This window comes from Seriola lalandi, unplaced genomic scaffold, assembly GCF_002814215.2.
Source record: "Seriola lalandi dorsalis isolate HSWRI2012SDOR001 ecotype SW California unplaced genomic scaffold, Sedor1 jcf7180002054580, whole genome shotgun sequence".
Classification (NCBI taxonomy): domain Eukaryota; kingdom Metazoa; phylum Chordata; class Actinopteri; order Carangiformes; family Carangidae; genus Seriola; species Seriola lalandi.
Window position 1 is genome coordinate 1,059,741 of NW_019525133.1, and position 26,902 is coordinate 1,086,642.

The window sequence follows — 26,902 nt, forward strand, 5'->3', positions numbered from 1 at the left end:
CCCCACACTTGAGACTGAGCTTAAAATGAATTTGCTCTCATGCATTACAATATATGTTGTCTCTGCCAGTTGCAGCAGATTCATTTGCTTGGATTAAGCAGATCCTGGCTATGCGGATTAGGCATCATGTAGGCAAGCATGGCGCTGTAACCACATCTCATGGGACTGGGTTGTTTCTCGACTTGCAGAGTGTGTTTTTCATTGTGGTCATCTGTGAGGCTTTCAAACAGAGACACCAAGATGACGTAAATGTTGTGCACGGCCAGGCAATTAGCTCTTATTTATAAACATCATTCTTTATGGGTACTAAATTTGTCAGTGGTATTTTATTGCACATATGATATCTAAAAATTTACCAATTTCAGTGTATCTGTGCTTGTGAACAGTGATTATAACACTTTTTTTTAGCTGCTTGCAGAACATTCTGGAGGTAGCAAGGTTACAGCGACTTACAGATACTGTAATCCTGGATTTCCTGAGAGCTTAAAGCTAATATCATCTTCCTTCCAGACTGAGACTATGGAGAAGATACATAAAACCATTATTGACACTGATGCTTTGTCAGTCCTAACAGTTCCGTGATATGCAAAAAAAAAAAAACAACAAAAAAATAAATTTTGTTTGCATACATTTATTACCTTCATAATATCATTTGAATGTTTGAACAAACATTTTTTTTTGCCTGCTTGATAGTTTCTCCAAAAAGTCTTCTGTTTATGTCTGTAGTACAATACAGTTAGAATAACAATAGCATCAACAGTGAACAGAGCTTTGGCCACATGGCAATGTTTATACACAAATTCTCTGGAACTTTGTGCAGAATTGTACCTTTCTCACACAAAAACAATGGTTGTATAAGATGAAAAAGTTGTACAAAAGTTATGTAATACATCATTTCCTTAGTGGTTTACATTTATTATAAATGTACCATTTGATTGCAGTACAAAGACTCCTTCAAATAAATCCCTTTGGGAACAACAATATGACTAACACAACAAATCAAAGACATAATTGTGAAACGATTCTAGGGCAAAGGGCAAAGACTAGACAAGCTGGCAGTAAACTTTTTTGACTTAATGAGTCCCTTCACTGATCCGTAATAAATCTGCAATAACATGCATCAATATTTTTTTATTTATTTATTTTTTTAAACAACATTCACTTGATGAGACAAGAACCTCTACTGCCCTCCGAGCAAACACATCCGAACAAGGTGAAGGATGAAAACAAATGTCTGCTAGGCAGGAACACGAGTCACAGCACTGGGAGAATCAGTGCTCAACAGTTTCAATGTAGTACCATGATGAGTGGGGGCGAACTGGCCCCAGTTTTCCTCTCAGGATAAAGAATCCTTCCACTTTTTTTCAGTTTTTTTGTTTATTTTATTTTTTTTTACATTTATTCTTTTCTTTACCTTTTGGCATTTTTTTTTTGCCTCTATAGGCAGTCGACAGTAAAGAGGCAGAGAGGAGACATGGGGTGAGAGAAGGGTTCCTGACATGCAACACAGGTCCCTTAAGACTTCAAAGAAAACAAAACGAAACAAAACAAAAAAAAAAAAGACAATTACCTGGTTGGCGTCAGCAACCATGTCAGAACATATTTAGTATAGTGTTATTAACTTGACAACCACATTGAGAATGGCTCAAATCAGATGCGAGGGAGGGTGGAAAAGTGGTTAAAAGTGAATATGATAAACAACAAATCACCTTAAAAGGGATCATTGTGAATCGAAGAGAGGCAACAAATGACTGACTTCTTTCCGAGATTACATGAGGACTGCTGGTACTTTTTTTTTTTTTTATCATAGCTACATTGTCTAGATAAATGCTCATGCACTCGACAGTGATAATTTCTCAGAAGCGTCCACTACATACTTAATAGATTTTATACACTGTACTCTCATTTAAACCAAGATAGGAAATTCTTCAGTCTGAGCTTTTATACTTATTGTACTGCAAATATAAACACATTTTCCCAGAAAAAAAAAAGAATGAAAAAAAAAAAAAAAAAAAAAAATCTACAAAGAGACACTTAATTGCACTTGATACGAAATGCTCAGGACCTTGGAAGATGGGTCGGCTTGTAGACTAAATCCTCAGATAAATCTTAAGAACATCACACAAAAAAACACTAGAGTTATCCAAAGTTAATGAACTGTTGGAAAAGGAGGTTTTCCTTTTCAAAACACATGACTGAATATAATACAGGAGCCCAGAACAAATATAAGCTTTAATGATAAACGCTGCTGCTGCATGCATAATCCTGTTACTTCATTAAACACCGCTTAACCAGGGTTTCTGGATATATTAGATTGCAAGACTGATACTAGAAAATTCCAGATTTTTATTTGTTTTTATCTGAAATCTCAGTCCTTTTTAAGACTCTGCTTCCTTATTTGTGTCTCACAGAAATGCTCATATGAAACTAGCTTGGCTGTGAATATACTGGTTCTTTGTGTGATGCACCTCCTATCTGGAGAGCAAGGTCAGACCAAAATATTAGTGTTCTTAACAAAATATCTCCCTGCTGAAAAACTAGTTATGTACATTGGCACCTTTTACTACAAAGGCATGGTCATGCTCTGTCACGAGGTCTTTCCTTGCTCTAAGTGGGACAGCCAGTGAATAGAAAGACAAAAAAGGGGCACACAGTTCTAGCATAGAAACTCCTATTCTGGGTATATGGAGGAGTGCATTGAGATTTTAGGCACACAGTTGGGACCGCAGGGAGGCCAACACTGACAAATAACAGATGAGACAAAAGACCATGCAATATAAACAAACAGAAGGGAGAACCACAGAAAGATGCCTGTTGACACAATCAGAGAGAGGCCTGTAAAGCTTAGCCTTACTGCCTCATGTCTCTGCTGCTGTCTTAATGGCACAGCCATGTTACGGCTCCACAGATTAAGGGGCAGGGAAAAAGTAAAAGATACTAATAATCTAATAACAAAATCATAGAAACTCATTCATGAACGTATAAAAAATACATATGTAAACTGATTACCGTTAAACATCCCACCCATTCCCCTAAAATGGTAATAAAAACTAAAAATAAAATCATAATGCATAATGAGTACAAAATATTTGATTTTTTTTTTGTTTTGTCTAGAAATACACAGACAGACAAACAGACTGTGGTTGAACACACAAACACTGACCTTGGAGGAATGTCCACCAATGAAAACACTAAAGGCAGCCAAAGGTCAAAGGCCACAATCCACAATGATACGTTCCTTTGGTAGATGTGTTAAAGTTGATGAAGTCACCACTTTGGTGTGCTGACCCATTTTGCACTTCATTTGGTGGCGCCCTAATCTCACTGGCTAAGTGCTTACATTTGGTTTGGTACAAAATGCATCTGTGCTTTTAGTCAAAAAAAAAATGCATAGTTATCATTACTTCAGTCTAAGGAATTAGGCTCTCACAGGCAAAAGTCTAGTATTGTTAAAGTGCATGTCACTGATACAACAGCATAATACAAATGCAGGTAGCATCAATGTGTAAAATGATTGTACTAATCATTCTGCCTGTTCCCTTGAACAAAAAGTGGACAGAAATACTGGACAGTACCCTTTCTTCAGAACCATAACAACAACCTTCATATATAAATGCTCCAGATAGACTGAATGGCTCTATAAGGAGTGAACACTGAACCTCATGTGTCTGAGAAATCCCTTTTTTTCTTGTTGGCACTTCAGGTAAAACTATGGCTTTTTTTTAATACATATATATTTATACTATATGGCAACGACAACATTCTGAACAGTCTTAATTCAGCTAAAGCTGAATAAAGGTAAACAACCACTGAAACCTGGCCTGCTGAGGCGCAGAAAGACACTGGAGGCTGATCTCCATCATGGACGGTTCTGAGAAGGGCTGGAGGTCTGAAGGAGCCTACCATCGTCCACTGACGCTGGCCATGTCTGCGTGAAACTGGCGGGAGAGGCGGCCGCTCGCACCCCCTTCCAGAAAGGAGGACCTGATGGGTGGCTCAAATAGCTTCCTCCGGTTCTTGTTTAGTTCTGTGGGGGAAAAAAAGTACCACAAAACGTCAGCAGTCGTAAAGATGAGTGAAGAAATAAATAAATATATATACTATATATACACGGGCCGTGTCGGAACAACAACATGTCGATGGGCGTTGTAAGGTGGTCTCAAGTAACATTTGTTTTTAGCCTCCATTGATCAACAGTGACAAGAATATTGGATTCAAATCAGGATCACATTTCCTCAGATAAACAAAAGTCTTCTTTGTGTCCATCTGGTTTTACACATTAGCTTGAATAAAATGCTTTCATAAAAATGTCAGAAGCACACCCTGGCATCTCTGGGTTATTCATATGATAGCTGCGTTGTGTCGCTGCCAGTATAAACCTTCAGTTAGATCACTGGAGACAGGCGGCGTGCTCCAATAGCTCTTTTTACTGGAAAATCGGCAGGAAGTTAAAACCTGGATTGCCTTGACTGGCATTCTATCTCTTTATTATGAGAGGCAAAAACACAGAAAGACAAAGAGACAGACAGAGACATGCATGTTCCCCTTTTGGAGCCACAGAGTCCGTCGGCTGAGATTAAAGTTGACCTGTATTTGGCTGAGGCGTCAGGCAGCAAAACCAACTCTAGCCTTGGATCACTCTGCTTCCTTAATAATCACAGCACTGGCCTGGCCATTTCCCCTCGTTGCTCTCACTGTCACCCCTGGCTCCGGTCTGATGTTTGTGAACTGAACATTTGCAGAATATCCAGGAAGCTCATGATCCCAACACGTGCATGATGAACTTCTGCAGCCTAACAACTCCAGCTATTACAATCTCCAAAATATGACATCAGTAATGAAGTGTGACACCGACAACAACATTCATTTTGGATCCAGTGCAATGACAGGACAGGGTCTACATGAGCATCAGGGAGGCAGCTGGAGCAACTGGAGAAATATCAGTCATCTAAGAAGAATGTGTCTTAATGCCATTTACTCCTATTGGTGCGAATTACTGCAGCATGTTTTCTCGTATCTTTACAAAATAAATTATTTGGAACAGTATTTGTCTTGACCTTCTCTGTTAGAGCTTTCTCAATAAAAAGGGCCACATATAATTTTGAAATTCAATGGTTTGCAGGGGTGAAGTTGGCATACACATTTTGTCTTCTGCACAGCTGGGCTCCACTAAGGCAACGAAAGACAAAATAGGAAACATTATTGAAGCACATAAACCAATTTGTGTGCACTGCCTTCAGCAGGAGTGAGCTGGCGGCTCCAGCTGGCATCAGAAAATGACTAATGTCATGGTGGCCGTGTGTGGGAAATCTCTCTACCATATCTGTTCTTATGTTAATGTTTTTTGTCAATTCTGAATTTGAAACTGTAAACTGTAACAAACACATGCTCCTCTTCATTTGTACCTGAGATGGCGAGCAGCATTTTCCTGCGGGCCCCAAAGGTGGTGATGCCCAGTTCCTTCAGGTCCTGGTCTGTTAGAGTCAGGAATGTCTGGAGGTCAATCTGGAGAAAGAAACATGTCCATTTAGCACTACTATTGCCACAACTTGGCATCTTCTACTGCAGTAATAGACCTTCAAACATAGTTGTCATGACTAGAACAATTAACATACTCTACATGCCACCCTCCAACGCATATGTGTGAGGAAGAAGCAAAGCGGTCACCAAAGTCAGTAGGATTCATCCTCTGGGGACCATAAATGGCTGCACAAAATATCATCTCACTTGATCCAATAGTTATTGGAATATTTTGGTCTAGATCAAAGTGGTGGACCGACATTGCCCTTCCTTGAGCCACGCTACTAGCATTGATAAAAAAAAGTTATGGAAAGCAGTTACGGAAAAAGCTTGTGCCTTTCTTCAGGTCAGACAGTCCCTCAGTTTAAATCATAACACTAAAAGACGTGAGTTCATGTTCTACACTACCTCTTGTTGCTGGAAGACGTCTGTGTACTTCCCCAGGCCGAGCTTGCTGAACAGCTCAGGCAGGTCTGAGCCTTTCAGAGACGAGCTCAGGCTGCAGCCGTTGCTGCCAGTTACCGAAGGGATACAGTCCATGTAGTTGCTGCTGCTGAGGTAATGCTCTGCAGCTGTCCATGGCAGGATTAAGGCAAAAAAAAAAGAAAAACACATAATGGTGATATTTTAGAAGTAGAAGCAAAAAAAGAGTTTTCACATCTGTGAGCTATCACAGATGTAAGAAATAAACTACAGTACATTTAGCATAAAGTGGTCATAATGTTTTTACATAAGCTTAAGTGATGAAAGTCACATGACAAAATTTAATGTGCTACATTAAATGAGACCAACACAGATCCTGTTTTACAGGCTAGTGTTAGATTGGTAAGCCAGGCAGCTTCAATGGAAGCTAGCTGAAGAGCACCGAGTGCACGAATCAGCAAAACACACAAGCATGAATATGCCAAGCTCTCGGTGTGGAGAGACGTGTGCTCACACTGAAGGTTTAAAACAAGTTCACCTCTGATGGTAGACTGTGTTTTCTCTGGAGTGTATACTTCGTCTGTTCTCTTCAGTGTTTCATAATTAATGGTGCGGTATTTTTGTGAAGCTCATTAAACACAAAATGAAATGGAAAATGTGACCTTTTAATCTATTAAGTACTTCTATGAAATTATTCCATCAGTGCCACAAATGGAAGAACCACATTCTGATAAACTTTGCTGAGGAGCATCTGTACTAACAAACTGATGCTTGTATAGTTTGCCAATACAACGCTTAGAAATGATGAGTTCTTGTTTGTTGTCCTTGTAGCAGAGATACTAGAAAAAGATGTTACACTGACCAGATTTGTTCTGCTTCCTCTTGGGGCTGCTGACAGCAGAGGCGAACTCGGCGTGACCGGGCAGTCCGTTACCGGTGCCGTTTCTTTCTCGCCAGTTGTCCGAGTCACTGCCATTCCCCACGCCCTCCCGGCTGCTGGATCGAGACAAGGACAGTGGGGAACCCTGCGAGAGAATAAAGAGGCGAAGGCAATCCAAACATCAACAAGGCGTTCTGAATGACGGCACTGCATCTCAATATAGGGTCCAAAAGCATTGTATGTACTCAAGAATGGCAAACACTGTCTGTAGGTCTGACCTCGTATGTGGTGCTCATGCTGGGCTTGTATGAAACGTGATTGGCTCTCCGCAGCTCCTTGATGGTCTCAGCTGGCATGGATTTTGAGAAGCCCAGGCCACTCCAAGTATTGGTAGGGGTTCGCACCTCAGTCACCACAGGCTTCTTTAGCATAGCTGTGTGAATACAGACATTAAGTGATGCACACATACACCTATACAGAGATAATGTCAAACAAATGTAATGTAGATTGCCTGAATGTGACCAATTCATTTTTAATCACATAAAACAATTTCTTCACACCAGTTATAATGTTACATGTGGTAAATGTTATGCGTCTACTTAACTCAATTTTTAGATAATGTTTTGTTTATTTGAACAATGCAATTAAATGCAATTAAATTGAACTGAAGACTATATATTTTTGGTCATATGCACAGGGATAAGAGTCCTCTTTCAAAGATACATTTTCAGGAGCCATAAGATAAATCCATGACTTTTTCTGGAAGATGTGACCTTTTGATTATGTATAGGTGAATATGTCTTCATATAAAGCTAAGTGAAGGGCAACACCCAGGCACTACTAATGACAATGTCCAGACACAAATGCCAGCTTACCTTTGGTTGCCAACAGCTTTTTCTGTTCATAGTCAAATGCCTGAAAAGACAGCAGTTTTATTCCTTTATTCCTTCATACCACCAAAGCTGTGTATTACACATGCGTGTGTGTTGGATGCATGAATGTACCTGCATGTTAGCGAATGAGGTCTGTGGTGCCAGCCTGATTCTCTCCCTCTCGTTCTGCTGTGCTGCCCTCTCAGCCGCCCGCTCGCTACCCGGTGCCCTCTTATCCGCCACAGGACTGTCTGACGAGCTGGACTCGGCATCCGAGAGAAGACAGTCAGAGCTGTTGGGATTACACGCAGATAGAGTATCGTGGGCTCAGAAATGTAGCCTAAAGAGCTACAAAAAACAAGTACAGAGCCGCAAAGCATTGCATAACCTCTCTTCCATCTCATCTTCTCCTCACATTATCACTGAGGCTGTTATTGTTCCTGGCTCATTGGGTTTGAGTGCACACAAGTTACAGTTGGTTATTCTAATAAACCATGCTGTTCAGGGTGAGTCTGTGTGAGCCCAGCCCATATGGCAGCCAGTACTTAAACACAAAATTTGAATGAGATTGACTGAATTCAATTTCACCCAAGTGTTTCTGTGGCTATCCTCACTTTGTCCACGTCTAAAGGGATTAATAGAGGCCTGCCAAACTGTAACAGCATGAGCTTTAAATGATCTCAGAGGGGATGCTAAACAGTACCAAGACGAGCTGTGAATCATCTCTAGATTCAAACGTACTGTAGATGAGAATTTTTGGTGCCCTGCAGGAGCTCCACAGCCTGTCGTTTCCCTGATGACGTCTTACATGAAGCCAGCATTTGTTTCAGCTCGCTCCCATTGGCTGAGTGAGAGGGGCTTCTGGGCATGCCCACTTCCACAAATGTGTCAGAGCCTGAAAGAAAATAAAACACAAGCATATCTGGATTATCACTTTATTTCTTTCTAGTTAATTGGTACAACTTTAAACAATGTGAAAACACAGATATAGAGTTTACAGCTGTCCTCTGTACAGAAAATACACAATATTATGAGAACTAAGTCTGTTCTCAGCAGCGACCGGGTCGCTCAGCATAAAGGAGTGTGTGTAGCTTGGTGGGCATAAGTACAGTATGTGTGCACGCATTAAAGTGTGACATGTCTCAGCTGGGATCCTGGATTAATTAAAAACACAGCAGCTGTAATTATGGTGGTTTTCATCTGCTTCTCTACTATCAGCCTGACAGGAACCTGCTCTGTGTAAGAGGACGTGCATGAGCGTATGCACGTTTATAATCAGGAATATCTGAATGTGCATGGTGTGCTGTATAACGTAAAATAATATGATGTCAGTCAATCTAATGAAGCTCTCTGGTGTTTAATGTTTGAACAGTTCCCCCAGCATTCCCTCATTCCACAACGCAGAGTCGAGTCGGACTGGGTGAGCCAGTCCAAACACATTCTGGGACACAGGAGGAGGTAAGAGCGGGAGAGGAAACCTTACCAGGACACGCTGCGTTCGGGGAGGACCGGCTCAGAAAACAGCGGGGAAAAACGAGACGCGTGAGAGTGAAGGTTTGAGGGGAAAACCGCGAGTGTAAGACACAGAGGAAATGAGGGCCTTTCTGAACCGCTAGGAGACCAGCAGTTAATCTGTCTCCGCTCCAACACAGTAAAAGTAGTCAGAGGAGAGTATGAGGTTCGGAGGACAGTATGGAGGAATAGAAATAAGTTCATTCAAGGCGTTTTCCTCAAAGTGGGTTTAAGGGTTACATAAATCTCAAGTGGAAAAGTTTAAATTGGATATTTATGTTAAGTCTGCAAGGCCGAGGTCCAGCAGAGTCGAAAATGTTAACAACTCAAAAATCTTGTCTGTCCAAGGTTATAATCACACATTAATCCCAAGATTTTAAGTGACTCACAGGAGGGCCAAATTCCTGATACAAGAAGACTTTTAGATTTGACTTCTTAGCCTAGGAGAAAACAATAATTTCCTTTAAATAACATGCCCAAACAAAACAGTCTTTTAGATCAGATTAATCATAAAAATGATTTAATAGTAGTAATATACTGGCTCACTAGAAAAGGTAGACATTCCAGATGACAGACATGTGGGTGCTCTGCTTGCCTAATAACTTACAAAGTTGAGCAGGATAGGGTTGACTTTTTCTTGAATGGGAGGTGATTAGCGAATAAGCTCTAGCCTCTGTATTCTGTAGGGCTGAATAAGCTTTGTGAATAAATTGAAAACAGATGTGGACATGTTTTAAATGTTTTTCAGTCTGTACAACCTTCACAGTCATAAATTTCAGGCTGAACATGGGCCTTTGTGACGCGGGGAGATGATGCAATTTTCAGTATTTTGCTCTTTGAAAACAGACAATAGCATAACTCTTTTAGTTTTTTTTGGAAAATGACCTAATATGATACAATAAAAAACTAAAATATAAAAATAAAAACAAATTATTACAGTTATGCAGGATTCTGTCTGGCCACTTACGAAACTTACGAACTTACGAAAACCACATCTAATTGGTCAACAACAACAACAACAACATTTTTCATAGTGTGCGTGCCAGGATAGTTGAGCTGTGAGGAATACCTTCATCTGGACTGGACTTGCTCGACAGCGGTTCTGATGGACTGTGTCCACTGGCCTCCTGGACCGAGTCACATGGAGCTGGACTCAAAACTGTTTCTGCAAGTGATGCAGTTGCTATCCTCCCATAGACTGAGCCAGGATGCTGCACAAATATGCACACACAAACATTCACATGAAGTAAGAGAAATAATACATGAAAAATGATATTTACCAAACAAAAAAGTTTAAAGTGAACTCCAAGTAATGCAGCATACAGTATATAAATGGGCCAACCTTGACATGTCCATTGAGAGTGCAGGGGCCCTTGGTGCAGTCAGGAACCCCGTTGGGCTGCTTGTCTATGGGGGCGAGGCCAGGCGGAGGGGACGGTGTACTCTGTGTGTAACCCTGCACACCTGACAGCAGGATGCTACTCAGGGTGGCCTGGGTGGCAGGGTGCAGCATCAGTGGAGATGAGAAGCCTGAAAGGAAAGAACGTAGCATCAGCAACTTTTTAAACTTGAATAATTCAAAGGAGAAAAGGGTTACAATTATCTACAAGGTCTGTAAGCTTCTGTCTGTCTATGCAGCTACACATTCATTCAAAAAAACAACTGAAATAATGATAAGGAGATCAGTAGCTGCAGGATAAGTCCAACAATTAACTTTGCATGGTTTTACTATGATGTACAGTATAATCTCTCTACAATATCACACTGGATTAAAAAAAATAATCCCTGTACTTTGAAATATGCATAAAATGAAAGAGCAGTAGAGCAAAAAAAAAATAAAAAAGACATCAGAAATCCAGCATTCGGACCTTGGGTGCTGGTGAGTGAACTGGGCCACAGTGAGGGGGAGGGTGTGGGGGTGCTGGGGCTCGGTGTCTGCAGGGGGCTCATGGAGGAGTTTAAGCTGTTGAGGACAGCATTTGGGGCAGCCGAGGTGGTGAGGGAGTGGGCCGCCGTTGCACCCAGGAAACCTGAGGACAACAGAAAGGAACGGGGGGCAGAAAGGAGACAGCAGGAGATGGATACATCAGCGGTGGTCCTGTCAAAGCACAGAGCAATTTTTCAAGCTAATCACACGTTACACTAAGGCCCTCAGAAAATAATCTTGGTCTTCCAGCTATTTAACTGGAATTCCATCAAACTGCCATCAACCAGACAGCAAATGAGAGGAAGAATTTCTTCAATTTCTACAAGGTCATGGATGCAAAAAGAACACATCTAGTGCGTCCTCATACCCAGCTAAACCATGTTATTGAGAGCACCAACAATGTGGTGCTTGGTGTCTTTACCCAAACACAGTGTATGAAAACAGAAAGAAGCAGGTCTGTGGCTTTAACAAGGGGCTAGTTTGGCTCCAGGAATAAGGCCAGGGATTCTTCTGGCAGACTGGCCTGTAATCTGAGGAAGAGAAGCATGTAGCAATTACTAAAGGCCAGGATGTGGCCGTCCACAGCTTCACCCCCAGGCCCCTAGGTTTAAACCAGGCAGCAAGAAACACTTTCTACTGTAGTGGTACATCATGGCATGTTGTATTTTTTATTTGATTGTCCCATTTCATTTGGTGGGGACAAGAGGACATAAAGCAAAATCCTACATACATTCCAATCAGAAGCAAATACAACTTGCTATATTTCTCCAAAATGAAAAGCAAATACAGACCCGATATCAGTGCTCACCTACGCCGTATGCCCTACATACCTATAATCCCATGACTGCTAAAAAATAAATATATTCTGGAGATTATTAAATTAGTGTCATATTCTGCCTCTTTTAAATGTGTAAAGGAAATGTCTAAATAATATAATATTAATTTGGTGCGGTGAGAATTTGACAATATAGATGCATAAAAAAAATGCTGCATTTACAGAAACACCGTGATAGATCTATTCCCAGCAATAGTGCTTACAACCATGAGCTGCTTCCTGTCAGCTTATTCTTTTATCTGCTTTTCTTTCTGCCTTTGACACATTACTCATATCCTCATTTCATGTTTTTAGATAGGCTGAAGCCCAAAACTCTATTATATGAAGGCAAAAGGCAGATAAACTGGGGCTAAATATTTATGCATAATACTACTCTTACTACAATCTATTGAAAATCACTCTTGGAAAAAAAAAATCCTGACATCTGTTCCAGGCTGAACTCTATGCCTTCATGTTGAGGTCAGAGCTGCAGACAAACAAACTCCTACGCGATTATAACCATTCATCATCCTATGATTCATGAGCTTATGATTCATTCAAACTAGTGCAACTAAATTCGTATTGAGGTTATTTTCTGATGGTTGACTGATCAAAGATTTGCACATGTGGAACTCACTTCTTGGCATCATGGTGTAGTCAGACAAACAGCTCCTACTGTAAAGTGCATATAGAGATGATGGTGCCATGATTCACTGGCTGTGATTTATGTGGATGCTGGGAGGATATTTGTATCTGGATATTTTAGATTTTGAAATCACTTTCACTCAGTGATTTAGTAAACCAGGTGATAGGATGCTTTAAGGACATCTGGCTCACAGATATCTTCAGTGATTGTGTTGCTAAGGGACTCCCTGTTTTGGAATGTGTGATTGGTACAGACGCGAATGAAACTGATATATGAGAACATTAGTTCCTCTACAAAGACATCTCTAATGCATTTCTTGAAAGAAACAAAAAGGGTAGCGTCTTATCCTTCCTGGCCCATTCATTTTTAACCCAAACATGTAGGAACTAAATTTCTTTACGAGCTAGACAGTGTCATTACCCAGATTGCTCAGCCCCAGTCCAGCTGAGGCCAGGATGTCCAGGCCAACGGGGCAGATGAGGGACGGGGACGGGCCGTTGGTGGTGGGATTCAACACCACGGAGGGTGAGGAGGACGACACTCCGTTGCTCTCCAGACCCAAGAGGAATTTTCGGGCTTCGTACATGTTCACCGCATTCCTCTCCACGCTCTTGACTATCACAGACTGGGTGAGATTGAGGGAGAAAGGAAACGGTGATGAGAAACCCAAGAAAAGACAGGTGGGGTGGATAAGGAAGTAAGAAGAAAATGGGAAGGAGGGAAGGAGAGAGGTGAAAGAGAAGGAGGGAGAAAGGGCATGAGAAAGAGGCAGAAGAGGGAAGGAAGGAAGGGAGGGATAGATAGGGTAGAGAATGCTGGCACCAGAGATAGGGAGTGAAAGGGAGGATGAGGGGGAGACTATCATGAAGGGGAGGAAGGAAGAGGGAATTAAGAGAAGATTAGAAGGATAAATATTGAGGCAGTGTGGGAGAGAGAAGGAAACATGGAAGTTTGAGAGAAAGCGTTTTTTAATCTATTGCATAAAATACATATCTAGCTGACTGATACGAATGAAGAGAATGAGGTAATACAAGTCAGTGGCTATTATACTATGAAGCACTGTATCAACAATAAAGAATGAGAAACAGGAATTTTTTAAGTCAGTGAGAGCGATGACTTCTACATTTTCCACATCACCAGAAACCCTGCCCATCATAATAATCAAATAAAATGAACATCGAGCATAAATCATGTCCTGGCTCTTTGTGTTTTGCCAGTGCTGAGCTTTAGAAAAATGGATTCCAATCACGATCAATCTCTCTGACACACACACACACACCCTCCTTTATGGTTCTGCCAAAGTGCCGGGAGCACAGAGGCGACAGAATGCATTTGGACGGGCCTTTTGGATTACTGCTGTCACCTCGTTAAAATGTTTAAGTGAAGGGTTCTTAAGAGGATCTGGGCTGGGTCAGTGTTTACACTGGCACCTCCACACCAGTCCCCACAGGCCTGTCTGGTTTGGGCAGTGAGCCCTGGCTCAGAGTGGGACGTGGGCACCTTGAAGAGACAGTCAGGACTGGGCCAAGTGGTGAAATATGATTATGAATATTATGTGTTGTAGAATAAGTAGACCATGAGTAACATTAGAGGCTGGCTTCGACTATAACACAGGTGCACCACAGTTAGCAAATCCTATTTAGTGAAATGCGAAAGCGAGTGCCTTCAATTTACTACCTACTTTACTAAGAACACATTCAAATCAAGCCAGCTATTTTTTTTGTGGGAATAGCAGAGGCATAATAAAAATATTTACTTTTCCTGTCCATGAAGGGAAACGTGCACAGCGAGGAGAGAGCAGCCTGTGATTCCCCCCATTGTGGCAGATGTCAATTTGCCAAAACTATTCTCAGTGTTGGTATGGCATGATTCCCCTCAGCATACGGTTCCAGTTTTTCCTTTTAAATTTCATCAAATGGTGATGAATTGTGACATGGCAATCTATAATTTACTTCAATGTCATGCTGTGACATTTGACGGGGAGTAATTCTCCAATGGAACAGTGGCTTATTTGTTTCTTGGTAGTTATATTTTTTCCCTGCCCGACACAACATTTGAACAAGACAGACAGCAGCAATGTTTTTCTCAGGATGAAATTTAGGACGCGTCTCCTTCTGAACTTTAAGGTCTATTTGAAGTTTAGGTTTAGTGGGAGAGAGTCATTTCATTGCTCTAGTCTCTTCAATGCCCCAACATCAGCCCTTGAAACAGACATTAACATTGACAAATAAAGGTATCGGCTCCAAGAGCAAAATGTACATAGGCCAGCGCATCAGAATCAGTTTTAGTCTTTAATGCAACTGAAAATTCTTAGCAAGTATGATTCTGTACAGACAGTAAATCTGATTAAGCATATATTTTTAAACTTAAAGACTCTAAAGCTATTCTAACAGCTGTGATAGGCTTTACTTAGCATGCTGACATGAGCATTTAGCTTTGCCCAACATGCTCATGATGGCAATGATAGATTAATGCTAACATTTGCCAACTGCCACAAAACACAAAGGACAGTTGAGGTTTATGGGGAAATAGTCATAAACCAAAGCATTGTGTCACTGTTTGTGTTTTGCATATATTCCCTTTATTTTAAAATGCTCATCTATAAATGGGCATTGCAAACTAGCTAAGGCTATAAATGCTGTGGTATGAGGCATTGGTGCTATTCATGTCTCTATAGAAATAAACATGGAATAAATAAATATTAGACAAATTGCAATTTTGAACTGATGGTGACAGATGAAAAATCAGGGGATCAACCAGTGTTAGGATTGTCTGTACACAACTGCATGGTAATCAGTCATAATGATTCGTTCTCTTGATCTCTCTGAATGTGTGTACAAAATTTTATCACAACCTATTTAATAGCTGTTGAGATATTCCACTCTGGACTGACCGACACGCTGCTACTAGCATAGCTAACAATCCCCTAAAACTTCCCATGCTGTGCGAGTGTAAGCCTGGTGTCATACCTTGCTGGGCTGTTTGGGCTTCGGTTTGATACTGATGAAGACATCCAGCTGCTCCATTAGCGCTGTGATACACTGCGGCTCCACCTCAATGTCCTCTTTAATGTCAAACATCAATACCAGAGGCAAGCAGCCCTGTGGAGCAAACAAAAAATAAAAAAAAAAGTAAATCAACAAAAATACTGGTTTTCAGCTGTGACAGACTGTGATCATATATTATAGGCTTTTTCTCATAACAGTAGTAAATTATCCTTTATATTTTCACCATTTGCAGACCTGCATGTTAGCCATACCAATAAATACAAGATTCACTGCTGGATTCATCCCACACAGCGCTCGGGAAATTCCGCCAAGAGCAATCTGTTTTGCATGATCACCACCACAAGCGCCACAGACATCTATATTTTGGGCCGAGAGCTGGACAGCGCTCCTATTGTGAGTGGTTGTAATTAGCAGCAGAGTATAGGGCCAGGCTGGCTCTGACAGGGCCTGAGATTGGAGCTGTAATCTACAGTCTGGCTGGAAGAGGCCAAATCACACAGTACACACTACTGCGGGCAGGAAGGCTTCTACTTTCACAGCAAACTCCCCTACTCCTCTTTCTCAACCTCCTCTCCCTATCCCATCCCTTGCTTTCTGTGCTTCCCCTCTCCCCTCTGACTCCTGTCTCATGAATCAATTGTTTTTTTTCTCTCCCACTCAGACATTGAGAGGATCCTTCTTGTGTGTCCTGTTTCCAGACCAAGAGAAAGTCATGTTTAGTCACTGCAACAACTTTGGCATTCGGTAAATGTCTTTGGGTCCAAACGGGAGACCACAGACAAAGAGAAGGCAGCTCTGGCAGAATTACTGCCCCACATTATGGATCTCCAAAACAGAAAGCCAAAGCTGTTTATGGCTGAGAAGTCTTATATGCACCAGCTCAGCAGAAGCCTTACGCCAACAGTAATTAAACAGCCATCACTTTTGCACATTTTTGAAACAAACTTCTGATTATATTCATAAGTAATTCAGATAAGTGTAGCCTCAGTGGTCACGGGCAACAAGACAAGAATGACCACATAACATTTTTAACCGAGAGAGATTTAAATGCGAGGCTCTTCCTCCTGTTCCAAAACGCTAATGCTAATGTGCTGATCTCTGAATTACTGACAGGGCTGAAATTCCCGTCCACCAAAATCTACTGTACATGCAAGCCAAACCATTAACACCAATAAGGATAATCTGTATACACACAGGACATTAAGAGCTCAAACCAAGCTGATGCAAATCTCGGTGTCCTTCCAACATGCAGGTATGTGGCAGCGATAAATCACACAGGCTAACCTTGAGGTGGCTACAGATTGTTGTTCTAACTGACCTGAACCTCTCAGCAGTTTGAGCAGAGCCAAGCAAATCTCTCCCAAGGCTATTCAAAACCCCCAAGGCAATCATGGTTTCTCCTTCAACCTCATCTCAAAACACATGCCATGATGATGTTAATAAAATGGTGACATCCATTACAGCCACCACCCAGCATGTGGAGTCCGTATATGTTAGGGAATATATTGCCATTGCCACTCTACAAAAACAAAGCTCAGCAGCCTAAAGTCATTCTTCTCAATCAGCGAACGTCAATAAACAAAACACAAACACACAAAGTACACACCATGAGGTACTGCCGTGCCAGGCAGACCGATTCAATGGTGCCCTGAATGTAGACTGTGGATTTCTTCTGGGGGCTGTTGGGGTCAGGGAAGTGGATCTGGGCACCTGTCCTCTGGGTGATGTGCTTGATGTTGCTGCCGTTGCGGCCCTTCATGAAGAGGTGGTGCTGGGGCGCGATGTCCAGGTGGGTGGTGACAGAGATGGTGCTTGCCAGGCTGCCAGCCAGGTGCTCCAACAACAGAGCTGTACCCCTCTGTGCAAACAAGGACGACACACAATTGAAACAACTGACAAACTATATGAATATAGAAGTCACTCTCCACCAAATATGTTTTGCTTTTTGTTACTTCACTATTATATTATTCATGGGTCATGGTGGTGTATGCTGCAGAGATTGTTAAGCCCCATGAGGCAAATTTGTGATGTATAGAATTTGACTTGAGTATCATTCCAAGCAGAGTTTTTCTTATATGTGTTAAAACATGAGGGGATCTGTAAAACAAACAAACAAAAAAAAGACAGTGCAGTATAACTGATATTTTAACAAATCCAAACACAGGTCTTCAAAAATCATGTCAGAAATTATATTATATTATAAATATTTGCTTTAATGATATCTCATGAAAACTTATGTCAGAGTCAACCAGTGTTGCATCTGATGGTTATTTTCATTATTAATTAATCTGTCAATTATTTTCTGGATAAAATCGTTTGGTCAGAAAATAGTAAATAATGCCTTTCATAATTCCACTCAGTCTAACGTGAGGTCTTCAAATGGCTTCTTTTGCTCAACCAACAGCCCAAAACCCAAAGATGTTCAATTTACTTTGGTATAAAACAAAGAGAAGCAGCAAATCCTCACATTTATAAAGCCAGCTAATGTTTGGCACTTTCGCTCTAATCGTTTATCAAAATTTATATTAGGTGCAATTTTCTGTCAATCATCATAATGATTAATAAACATCACTCTTCAGCTGTGATGCCAACTTTCATTGTGTATGAGCAGTTTATTATATGAGTGTAATAATACAATAAAGAGTGACGTGACAAAGAGTTAATTTCTTAAAAAAAACAAACAAAGCTAGAACAACATTTAATTCAGAGTAATGTCCAGGCCACATTACAAACTAATTGGTTAACAAGGAGAGAGGTTGAGCCACGTTGCCCGTTTTCCAAAGTAAACACCAGTATTTCCCATATAACCAATGGAAACTATTATTTTCATTACTGTATTTTCCACTGCATTTGCAGGCCAGTTGAACAGCCTCATTCCTCACCGTCTCTGCAGTGCCTCTGCAAGCCATCACTTGGCCTAGTAAAAGTAAGGCATTTCCAGTGTGCAAGGGGAATCTACACACTGTGGCCAGCATAATGCAACAACCCAGGGTGGTTTTGGCAATCCTCAAAGGTGTTCCAAGGGTCTCACACCACCACAAACATAGCACACACATTCCTCTAATCCTCTAGACTTCCCGATATTGACTGACCCCTCAGACCTACCACACACTCGGGGCTGTGCTGCGGTATACGTACATATGCACACATTTACTGTACAAAGAATACAGGAAAATGCACAAATTCATACTGGTGTACTAATCAAAATAGAAGTATACAAGCATATATGAATAAAGATGCATATACGCCAAATGCAGTTGCTGGCAAACTGGAATGAGCTCCATATTGTTAACTGAGGCCAAGTACTGGGAAAAAAAAAAAGTGAGGCGGTGGGCATGATCTCTTGGCAGAGATAATGGGGAGAATCTTTGGCAGGCTTTAACTAAACACAACTCAGATGCCTGTTCTGGATGTGCATACATAAAATGTGCAGTATGTTTATGAACATACACAGCTGCAGAAAGGAAGCACAGTAGGAAACTCCAAGACCAATTTCAAATAGGAATGCAACTCAGGAGAGATGTTTGGACTTGTGGCCACAGTAGTGGTCTTAGTTGAAAGAGCAGTGTCTCCTCCCCGGCGGAGAGCTGAACCAGCAGCTGTCCAGTTCAAGCTACCAAACATCTCTCACCACTCTCTTGCCCCTGCGGCGCTAAAAGCAATGAGGCAGTTCATACGAAGTAAAAGTGAGGAGCGCCGAGAGTGTTGGTGGGCCTTGACGTGGTGTAGCCCTGGAAACCTTTTCCTGGTCTGTGGCTCGCCATGTAAACGGGTGGAGAGGAGTGAAGGTGCTAATGCAAATATTGTTACACTCTAAAATGACTGACAAGGAGTGCACAGGTTATTTCATTCAAAGCTCCTTTAACACTGGCTGCTGGGTGAGGGGGTTATGACCTTATGATTTGGTCTCTTTATAATTTCACTCCAATTTAAAAAGGGAAAATTCGACTCAGCCAATACAGTATCAGTATGGACTGATGACATGTGACTGAGCTGGTCAATTAGTACTGAAGCTGTGGATTTATAACGAATTTACATCTACAAACATATTGCACATAGAACACTAATATAGCACATCCTGATGGTTAGACAAGTGTCAACTGCTGCCATCATTGTGTGAGTGTGTTACAGTGCTATATTAATTCAATCCATGGTTGTCTCTTGAAGGGCGACAGTTGGAAATTTTTTTTAAATTTTATTCTATATAAACTTTTAAATTTTGGTGTCTGAGACAGAGAGAGCACTGATCATCCCGGTCACACAACTATTCAACACCGGCAACAATCTTCACTTCAAAATCACGGGGGGCTCCTCACCTTGACTGCGTTGGTGTTATTCTGTGAGCCGCGCACCACGCCTGTGGCCCTGTAGAGACGTGTCGGGGGCTTGAAGGAGACTGTGAGGTTGTAGGTCTGCGAGATGTGCTGCACGGTGGGGGAGCTGGGGTCAGACTGCATGATGGCGGGAAGCTCAAAAGACAGCACGAGAGGGAGCAGCTCCTGCAATACGGGGGGTGGGGGGTGGGGGGGTGGAAGTGAACATGAGGGAGAAAACCCATCGTATTCTTATGAACATGGCGTCAAAGAATGCATCACCACGATGGCTGCTAGAAGACGGCAGTTATTTCAATTTTGAAAGCTTGTCATTATGCTGTCACTGCTTCTGCAAAAGAATAGAGAAATAAAACATGTGCCAACAGCTTTCTTAACAAAAATCTTGTATGATGCTGTGCAGTCTTTCTGACTCATTGAGGCCATTTGGACACCGAGTAAAAACACTGAAGCAAGAGAATGATTTCTTTACATACTGTAGGTTTATATGAATTGATGCACAGACATAACAACCCTTCCTTCAGCAGAAGGTGGCATGTAAATATGTCAGCTCAAATAAATCTGGAGAAGTTAAGCAAAATAAGGTCGGCAGTGCGAGAAATAAGGGCAACCCTTTGTTGAAAGGAACGAAGTACGCTGTAGTGTATACTGTGGCGGTATCACAGGGGAGATCGATTTAAACATTATGGCTACATGGTCGTTCAAACTAAGGTTTCTGCAATTCTGCAAACATCAGTGGTCTATGGCCTGCTCACTCTCATACATTAATTTCGAGCCACTGACTCAAACCACAAGGAGCAGCGACAGACATCAGCTCTCGTCATTTGTATCGCAGCAGTCATTCAAAGAAAATAGATGTGGACAGGAAGGCTTCGCTTCATGCATACACATACTTATGCATGCATGAGAGAGAAATCACACAGGCACACACCCATACACAGACCGACTGAAGGGAATGCACATGTACACACTCACAAAGAGGAGAGTGAATACACACTTTCTAACACACACACACACACACACACACACACACACACACACACACAGTTATCCAAACACTGACTCTCGGGCAGAGCGCCACTATGGTTTTGGCTGCCAGTGAAGGGCAAGCAGCATGAATTGCTCTGACCAAAGAAATGCATCCCTGATCAGTCCCATATGCGCTTGGCCTTACATTTATATCACGTTTCAGCACTCGCTCTCAGAGGGCTCGAGAAATTTAGGTCAGCACTGAGGGAAATGCAAGAGAGGACAAGCAGAACAGCGGGAGTCAGGCACTGAATGAAGAATAGACTGATTTTTATGGCGGCGCTGACCTCAGCTTTTTTTTTTTTTTTCTTCAGAAGCCTACCTGGCAGATATGAGTTTCACATGTATTCAGCCTGTTAAAAGGGCTCAGTTCTCCCGACTTTAGGGTGAGAGATGAAGAAAAATTAAAATATCTTCAAGGTGAAGCAACAGGCCAGACCTTTCATCACCTGCCTGTCAGCTCCACCTCCGAAAGCTCCTAGAAATCCCCGGAGAATCCATCACCTCAACAACCGACTTGTTACAGACTCAAACAGATCTCCACCCAAGGCGGCCTCTGAAATTCAGTAGACCTAACAAGTCCACTACAGTGTATCTGAATGTTTAAGGGACGTTACGTTCACTGCTAATGCAGCCCAGGGAAAATGGCTTCTGGTTTCAAGAGAGATGGGGAGGATGTGGTCTAAAGGCCACCCAGGACCTAACACACAGAATACTGTGTAGTGTTTGGAAACCTCAACAGTAGAGCGTAAAGAAACCCTGCATTTTACAGTGTGCTGCCTTAATACCGACACAATACCACCCTCAAAAATTCACCTCTCATTCCTCTTTTCAAAATAAATTTAAAAGAATAACTTGATATTTTGGGAAGGAAACTTTTCAAGTTCATTCAAGTGAAATGAGAATATTATACTGGCACAGAAGATGTATCTGATTGGAAATGAGGAAACTGGAAAACAGCTAGCCTGTAAAAATTGCTGTTATAACCGATAAAACTGTAACCTGTCGTTTCGTCACCCTTTTTTTTTTTTTTTCCAATTCATGCTTAATCCATGCTGGTAGGCATTTTTGTAATCAGATTTGGTGTTCATTAATCAAACATGTATTTTTGTTTTTTTAAGCTAATAAGGTGATTGCTAACATTTACAAAGAAATCCTTCAATCACTCTCATTCTGCACAAGTTTGCATGTATTTGTTGACCAACTATTATAAAATATTTCATTTGTGCAGAAATACCTTGTTATGACTGAATGAAGACAAGGATGCTTTATAGATGTGCAGTTTTCTATGTACAGTGATTAAGTAGACAAAGTGCTAAAATGAGATGAAAAGAAAATCTCTCCGATGTGCTCCTCTCTCCTGCTGCATTTGAGGAAACTACCACCAGCTGAAGTGATGTCGCTCATTCATGATTAAAGTAATGTGTGGAAGGACTGTCAGAAGTATCGAGTGTTTTAAGGATCACCATACAAGGTGTTTGGGAAGCGTGGAATGAAAGTGAGTATCAAGGTCTGGCTCCATCAAAATAAGCCAAGTTGACAGAGGGAAACCTGTCTTCAGATCAGCCTCGCTCATCCGCCGACTCTGTGTGCTTTAGAGGCCAGAGCAATCTTTGTGGTTCTCTACAGCTTATATTATAAACCCCTTTGTACAACACTCACTGCTACGGTTAGGTTTGACTCTTCTTTTTTTTTCCACCCATAGCACAAAAAAAAAAAAAAAAAAAAAAAGAAAAAAGAAAGAAAAAAAAAAAGGAGTATGAATTGGGCTGCGGCTTGCTGCTTAAGAAAACAACCATTAAGCATGGAGGGGTATGCATACATGCCGACATTTGCCAATACACACTGCACAAATATCCAGCATGACCTTCTCTTTTTCTCTCTCTTCATCGCACACACTTCACTCACTCAGTCATTCTCATATGCACACACAGCCTTGTTAGTTTTGGTCAGTCCATAGCGGAGGAACGTGTTCACTGTAGACAACTGCTGCGGTGTTGAAATTCAGCAAAAGTTCAGAGATGTAACAGTTCACACGAGCACAGAGGTCCTCCGCCCACAGAGCCGGGGGCTGGAGGCCGAGCTTCCAGTCAGAATGAAACTCAAGATGAAGATGAGGCTTGGACATGGACTGCAGATTGGCCTCTGAAAAGGGCCGAGGCTCATGCTTGTATTTTACAATTGTTCTAGGGAAGTGGTCTGGGAATAAGTTAGGAATGGTGCTTGCGGCTTAGACGAAGTGCTGAAACTGTAGAGTGCACAGCTACCTACTGTAATACTGGCACTCTTCCATTTGCAGGATTAGGTAGAGGACTTGGCTGTCTTGAGTCTGGTGGTTCGTTTACTGAGGAAGTAACTGTTTTGAGTAATGCACCAATCCCTCCTTCTTTGCTGCTTGTATTATTTTGACATGATATAAACAATCAGTGTTTCCTGAATCAGAAGTCAATCCCACCTCCCCTATTAAAGTGGCTGGACACTGGAGAACCCCTCAGTTCAGTCTGATTGGACTCGCCCCATCCCACATAGATATTAATGGGAAATGAAAATCTGGTCTGACTGCACCATAATCCGTTAAAACTAATCCACATGACCAACAGGGTTGTTGCGTGTCCAAACTGAGGCAGAAGAAGCCATATATCTGGAAAAAATGTGACTGTTAGGAAAAACAATGAGCATCATGCTGCGGGAGAGGTGTCAAAAAGTTTTTATGGGTGTTTTGAAACTTTTTCTCCTTTAAAACTGTCAGAAATTCAAGCTGACCAGAATGGCTTTGCTGCACGAAGTTAAAAACTACAAACTTACACGCCTGCAGGGAATCACTGTTCGGTACTCAAAAACCTGGATTTTTGGATGGAGTATCCCTTTAAGACAAATGTGGCTGAGTTCCAACTTACCCTTATTTTCACCCGAGCTGCCTCCACCCCTCCTGGCTGCCCTGCGATGGACACCTGTTCACAATAAAAAGTTACATATGTAAATCAGTTAGCCAGTCCCTGACCCAATCCAAAACAAATAATGGCTGTGATCTTGCATGTAGTTGCTCTTAATTTCAGTGTTGAATCTAGAACAAACAGGAAACGCTGAAAGGCCTCCTCTAAACTGAAACCTGATCCATTCAGTATTCTTGAGCCACATCATTACTAGTACCATGAATCTAACATCGTAATGAGCAAATTGTCCTTCACAATTTAAGTGATTTACTTTTTAACAAAACCACCTAGAAGAGAGACATGAAATAAAAATGGTGATGATTTCTTCTCTCTTATTCTTTGCCCTCTTTCATAGGCAACTGCTTATTCATAGTGGAGCAAACCAAGAACTGGTTCACGGTGTTACTGCTCCAGATTCAATTTTGGGGAGACAACATGACAAACATAAAGCAGATCAGTCTGGTTCATCTCGGGCCCTCCTTATTTTCCCACACGAACAAAACACACACGTACACACACGGCAGGGTCGTGCTGTGACCAGCAATGATATCTTTCCAAATGAAAATCATTGTTAAAGCCTCTTGTTAGAAATCATCCGCCCTCCTGAAGTGTGCTTAAACAACATCCTGAATCCTACCAGCTCCAGAGAGAGTGAAAGGTAAGTAGCCACTTCATTGATTTTCACAGCTATCTATATTTACTTATCAACACCACTGCACTTGTCAATATGCTCTGCATCTCAAAGGCTCTGCCGCAGTGAGAAAGCTTTTGAAACCAGAAAGAGACCGACTGCTTGAGGGCTCTTGGGCCTGAAAGGAGTCTCTTGCTACTTATCAGCCTTTACTTGCATCATCAGAGTAAGACTGGGGGGGGGGGGGGGGGGGGGGGTTGTGAGATGCAGAGTACTGAGAAGTTTAATGGTGTGCACAGCAAGCCACACTCTGCAGAGTCCACAGACATAAGGTTAAAATCGGTACCTTGGATAAAAAACATAAGTGAACTTGTCATTACTTTCATTCACAGGTGCACAGTAGAGCACACCTGGCAAAGATAAGTATCTGATGCCGTGCATGGCAGTGTGCTGAACTCCTCATACTACATTTTAATGGTAATTACAGCAGGATCCTACTGCTCCTTCTACCGAGTCCAGCCAAAACACACCGGCTTCCTCCGGCTTGGCCAAACAAAACAGCCAACTAGACCGACTCTCTGCAACCTGTCCAGTCAGAGACGCTGTGACAGTTAGTAAATGGACTGGGGTGGTGCATGTACAGATCAAAAAACACTTTTCTGAACCATTTGTGGAGAGATGATGAAAGTAAACACTCAAGGCAGCAGAATGCAGTACACTTACACTCAAAACATAATCATGGTGCGACGTTGCTGTTCATTAGATGAAAGCAAAGCATTCGATGAGGCAAACTCTTTGATCAGCAAGTGGTAAACATCTCGCTCCACTCGTCTATCCATCATACCTCTGTGTGAATGCATATACATATATCCATGTCTGTAGCCCCACAAACCTGGTTGCTTTTCTCTGTCTGGTTGTTCCTGTTGGAGTCGGGGAAATGGATGTGGCACCCCGTCTCCTCCATCACCCTCTTGATGTTGTTGCCACCTTTGCCGATAACGTGGGAGTGCTCCGTGTGGGAGACGTCCATCTTCAGAGTCACCCTGTTACTCTGATGAGGAAAGACAGGGCTGAGGTGAAGTGAAGATCAATAACACTTGCAAGAGTTCTGTGAGTGCAGTATGGTACGGTGCATGTTATCACACATGAAAGATACTACTACAAATATTAAAGTTCATCTCATGCATTCATTGTAAGTTGGACTGCACAAAAAATATTGCTGTAACCGTCTTCCTCTACGTTCAAATTAAATTGGTCAGTTTTTATGGCTATGTGTCATTTTAAAGTACAAACCAAGACAAACTGCACTCTCTGGTTCGCATCCTGCTCCTCGGATTATAAATGTTGCTTTGCTGAAAGTCCAGAGCAGCATCTGTCCTTTTTACTCCATCTAAACAGTCACAAGACCCAGAACCTACAATTTCCCCTCTTTTAAACACTTTCACATGCTGCAGTCATTTAGAAAAGAAGTAAATGAGCAACAAAATATGCAGGATATTAAAAAAGAAAAAGAAAAAAAAAAAGAATCAAATTATCAAATAGCTCTGCTGTGTCTGCCAGACTAAAACGGCCTTTCCGTGACAAAACCATATGAAATGCTACGAACCGAGCCAATCACATGCTGCTGCCTTTTGTGTGTGGCTGTTTGAAAAGTGCACGGATGATTGCCTGCCCCCAGGGGGTGCTACAGAGCAGGCGCCCAGGTAGGGCGATTTCTTGTGTTGCCATGGCAACGAAGCCTTGCATGCACACACACTGCAATCCACAGCAGGCTCTGGGATGTGAGTATCTGGCCAGATTAGTGCCAAGTTGCACCATACTGCTGTGTGCAATCTGTCACTTGGACAGCGGGAGAGCCGAGGTGAAACACATTCAGCAAAACTGAGCGCCAAGAAAGGGTGTGAAACAGAGGCTCGAGAGGGCAACACAGAAGAGACACACACATGAAATCTTCACTGCGATAAAGATGCTTACTGTACCTTTGTGTCGAGGACGGACATAATTCTGTCTTTGGCTTCCCTCACGTTCTCCCTCTTCCCGCAAACCTTGATGTGTGGATCTGCAGGGAATGACGAAGAGAGAGAGAAAGGAAAACATTAAAAGCGGGGACACAGAGTATGTGTTTATCATGTCTGCATGTTCAGTATGTGTGAGTGAACGAGTCAGTGCTGATAAATTTTCAGATAGAATGTGAGAAGTGGGACACGGGTTAAACCCATTTAACCAAACATGACACAGCAATCTGCATTTGTCAACAAATTACAGCGCGTCAAGAGAAAAGCTCTGCAACAGTAATTGCTGCGTTGATATCTGCCGAGACTCATTTAAGTCGGCGAGTAACCACATGGCACAGGGAGGGAGAGGGTGGAGGGGGGT

General features: G+C 42.0%; 1 protein-coding gene across 1 annotated transcript in view; it reads right to left on the minus strand.

Annotated features, from left to right (window-relative positions):
• Positions 1-615: 615 nt before the first annotated feature.
• bicc1a (BicC family RNA binding protein 1a) overlaps positions 616-26,902 on the minus strand; it is a 54,804-nt gene continuing 28,517 nt past the window's right edge. Inside the window, exons 4-21 of the mRNA XM_023418094.2 lie at positions 26,506-26,585; positions 25,419-25,577; positions 23,860-23,913; positions 19,919-20,101; positions 17,209-17,460; positions 15,564-15,695; positions 13,015-13,219; positions 11,076-11,237; positions 10,550-10,737; positions 10,277-10,418; positions 8,437-8,590; positions 7,828-7,987; positions 7,699-7,738; positions 7,102-7,256; positions 6,806-6,968; positions 5,929-6,092; positions 5,406-5,505; positions 616-4,027 (exon numbers count right to left, since the gene is read on the minus strand). Coding sequence (XP_023273862.1) covers positions 3,900-4,027; positions 5,406-5,505; positions 5,929-6,092; positions 6,806-6,968; positions 7,102-7,256; positions 7,699-7,738; positions 7,828-7,987; positions 8,437-8,590; positions 10,277-10,418; positions 10,550-10,737; positions 11,076-11,237; positions 13,015-13,219; positions 15,564-15,695; positions 17,209-17,460; positions 19,919-20,101; positions 23,860-23,913; positions 25,419-25,577; positions 26,506-26,585 — 2,621 coding nt within the window. The 3' untranslated portion in view covers positions 616-3,899. The remainder of the gene's footprint in view (positions 4,028-5,405; positions 5,506-5,928; positions 6,093-6,805; positions 6,969-7,101; positions 7,257-7,698; positions 7,739-7,827; positions 7,988-8,436; positions 8,591-10,276; positions 10,419-10,549; positions 10,738-11,075; positions 11,238-13,014; positions 13,220-15,563; positions 15,696-17,208; positions 17,461-19,918; positions 20,102-23,859; positions 23,914-25,418; positions 25,578-26,505; positions 26,586-26,902) is intronic.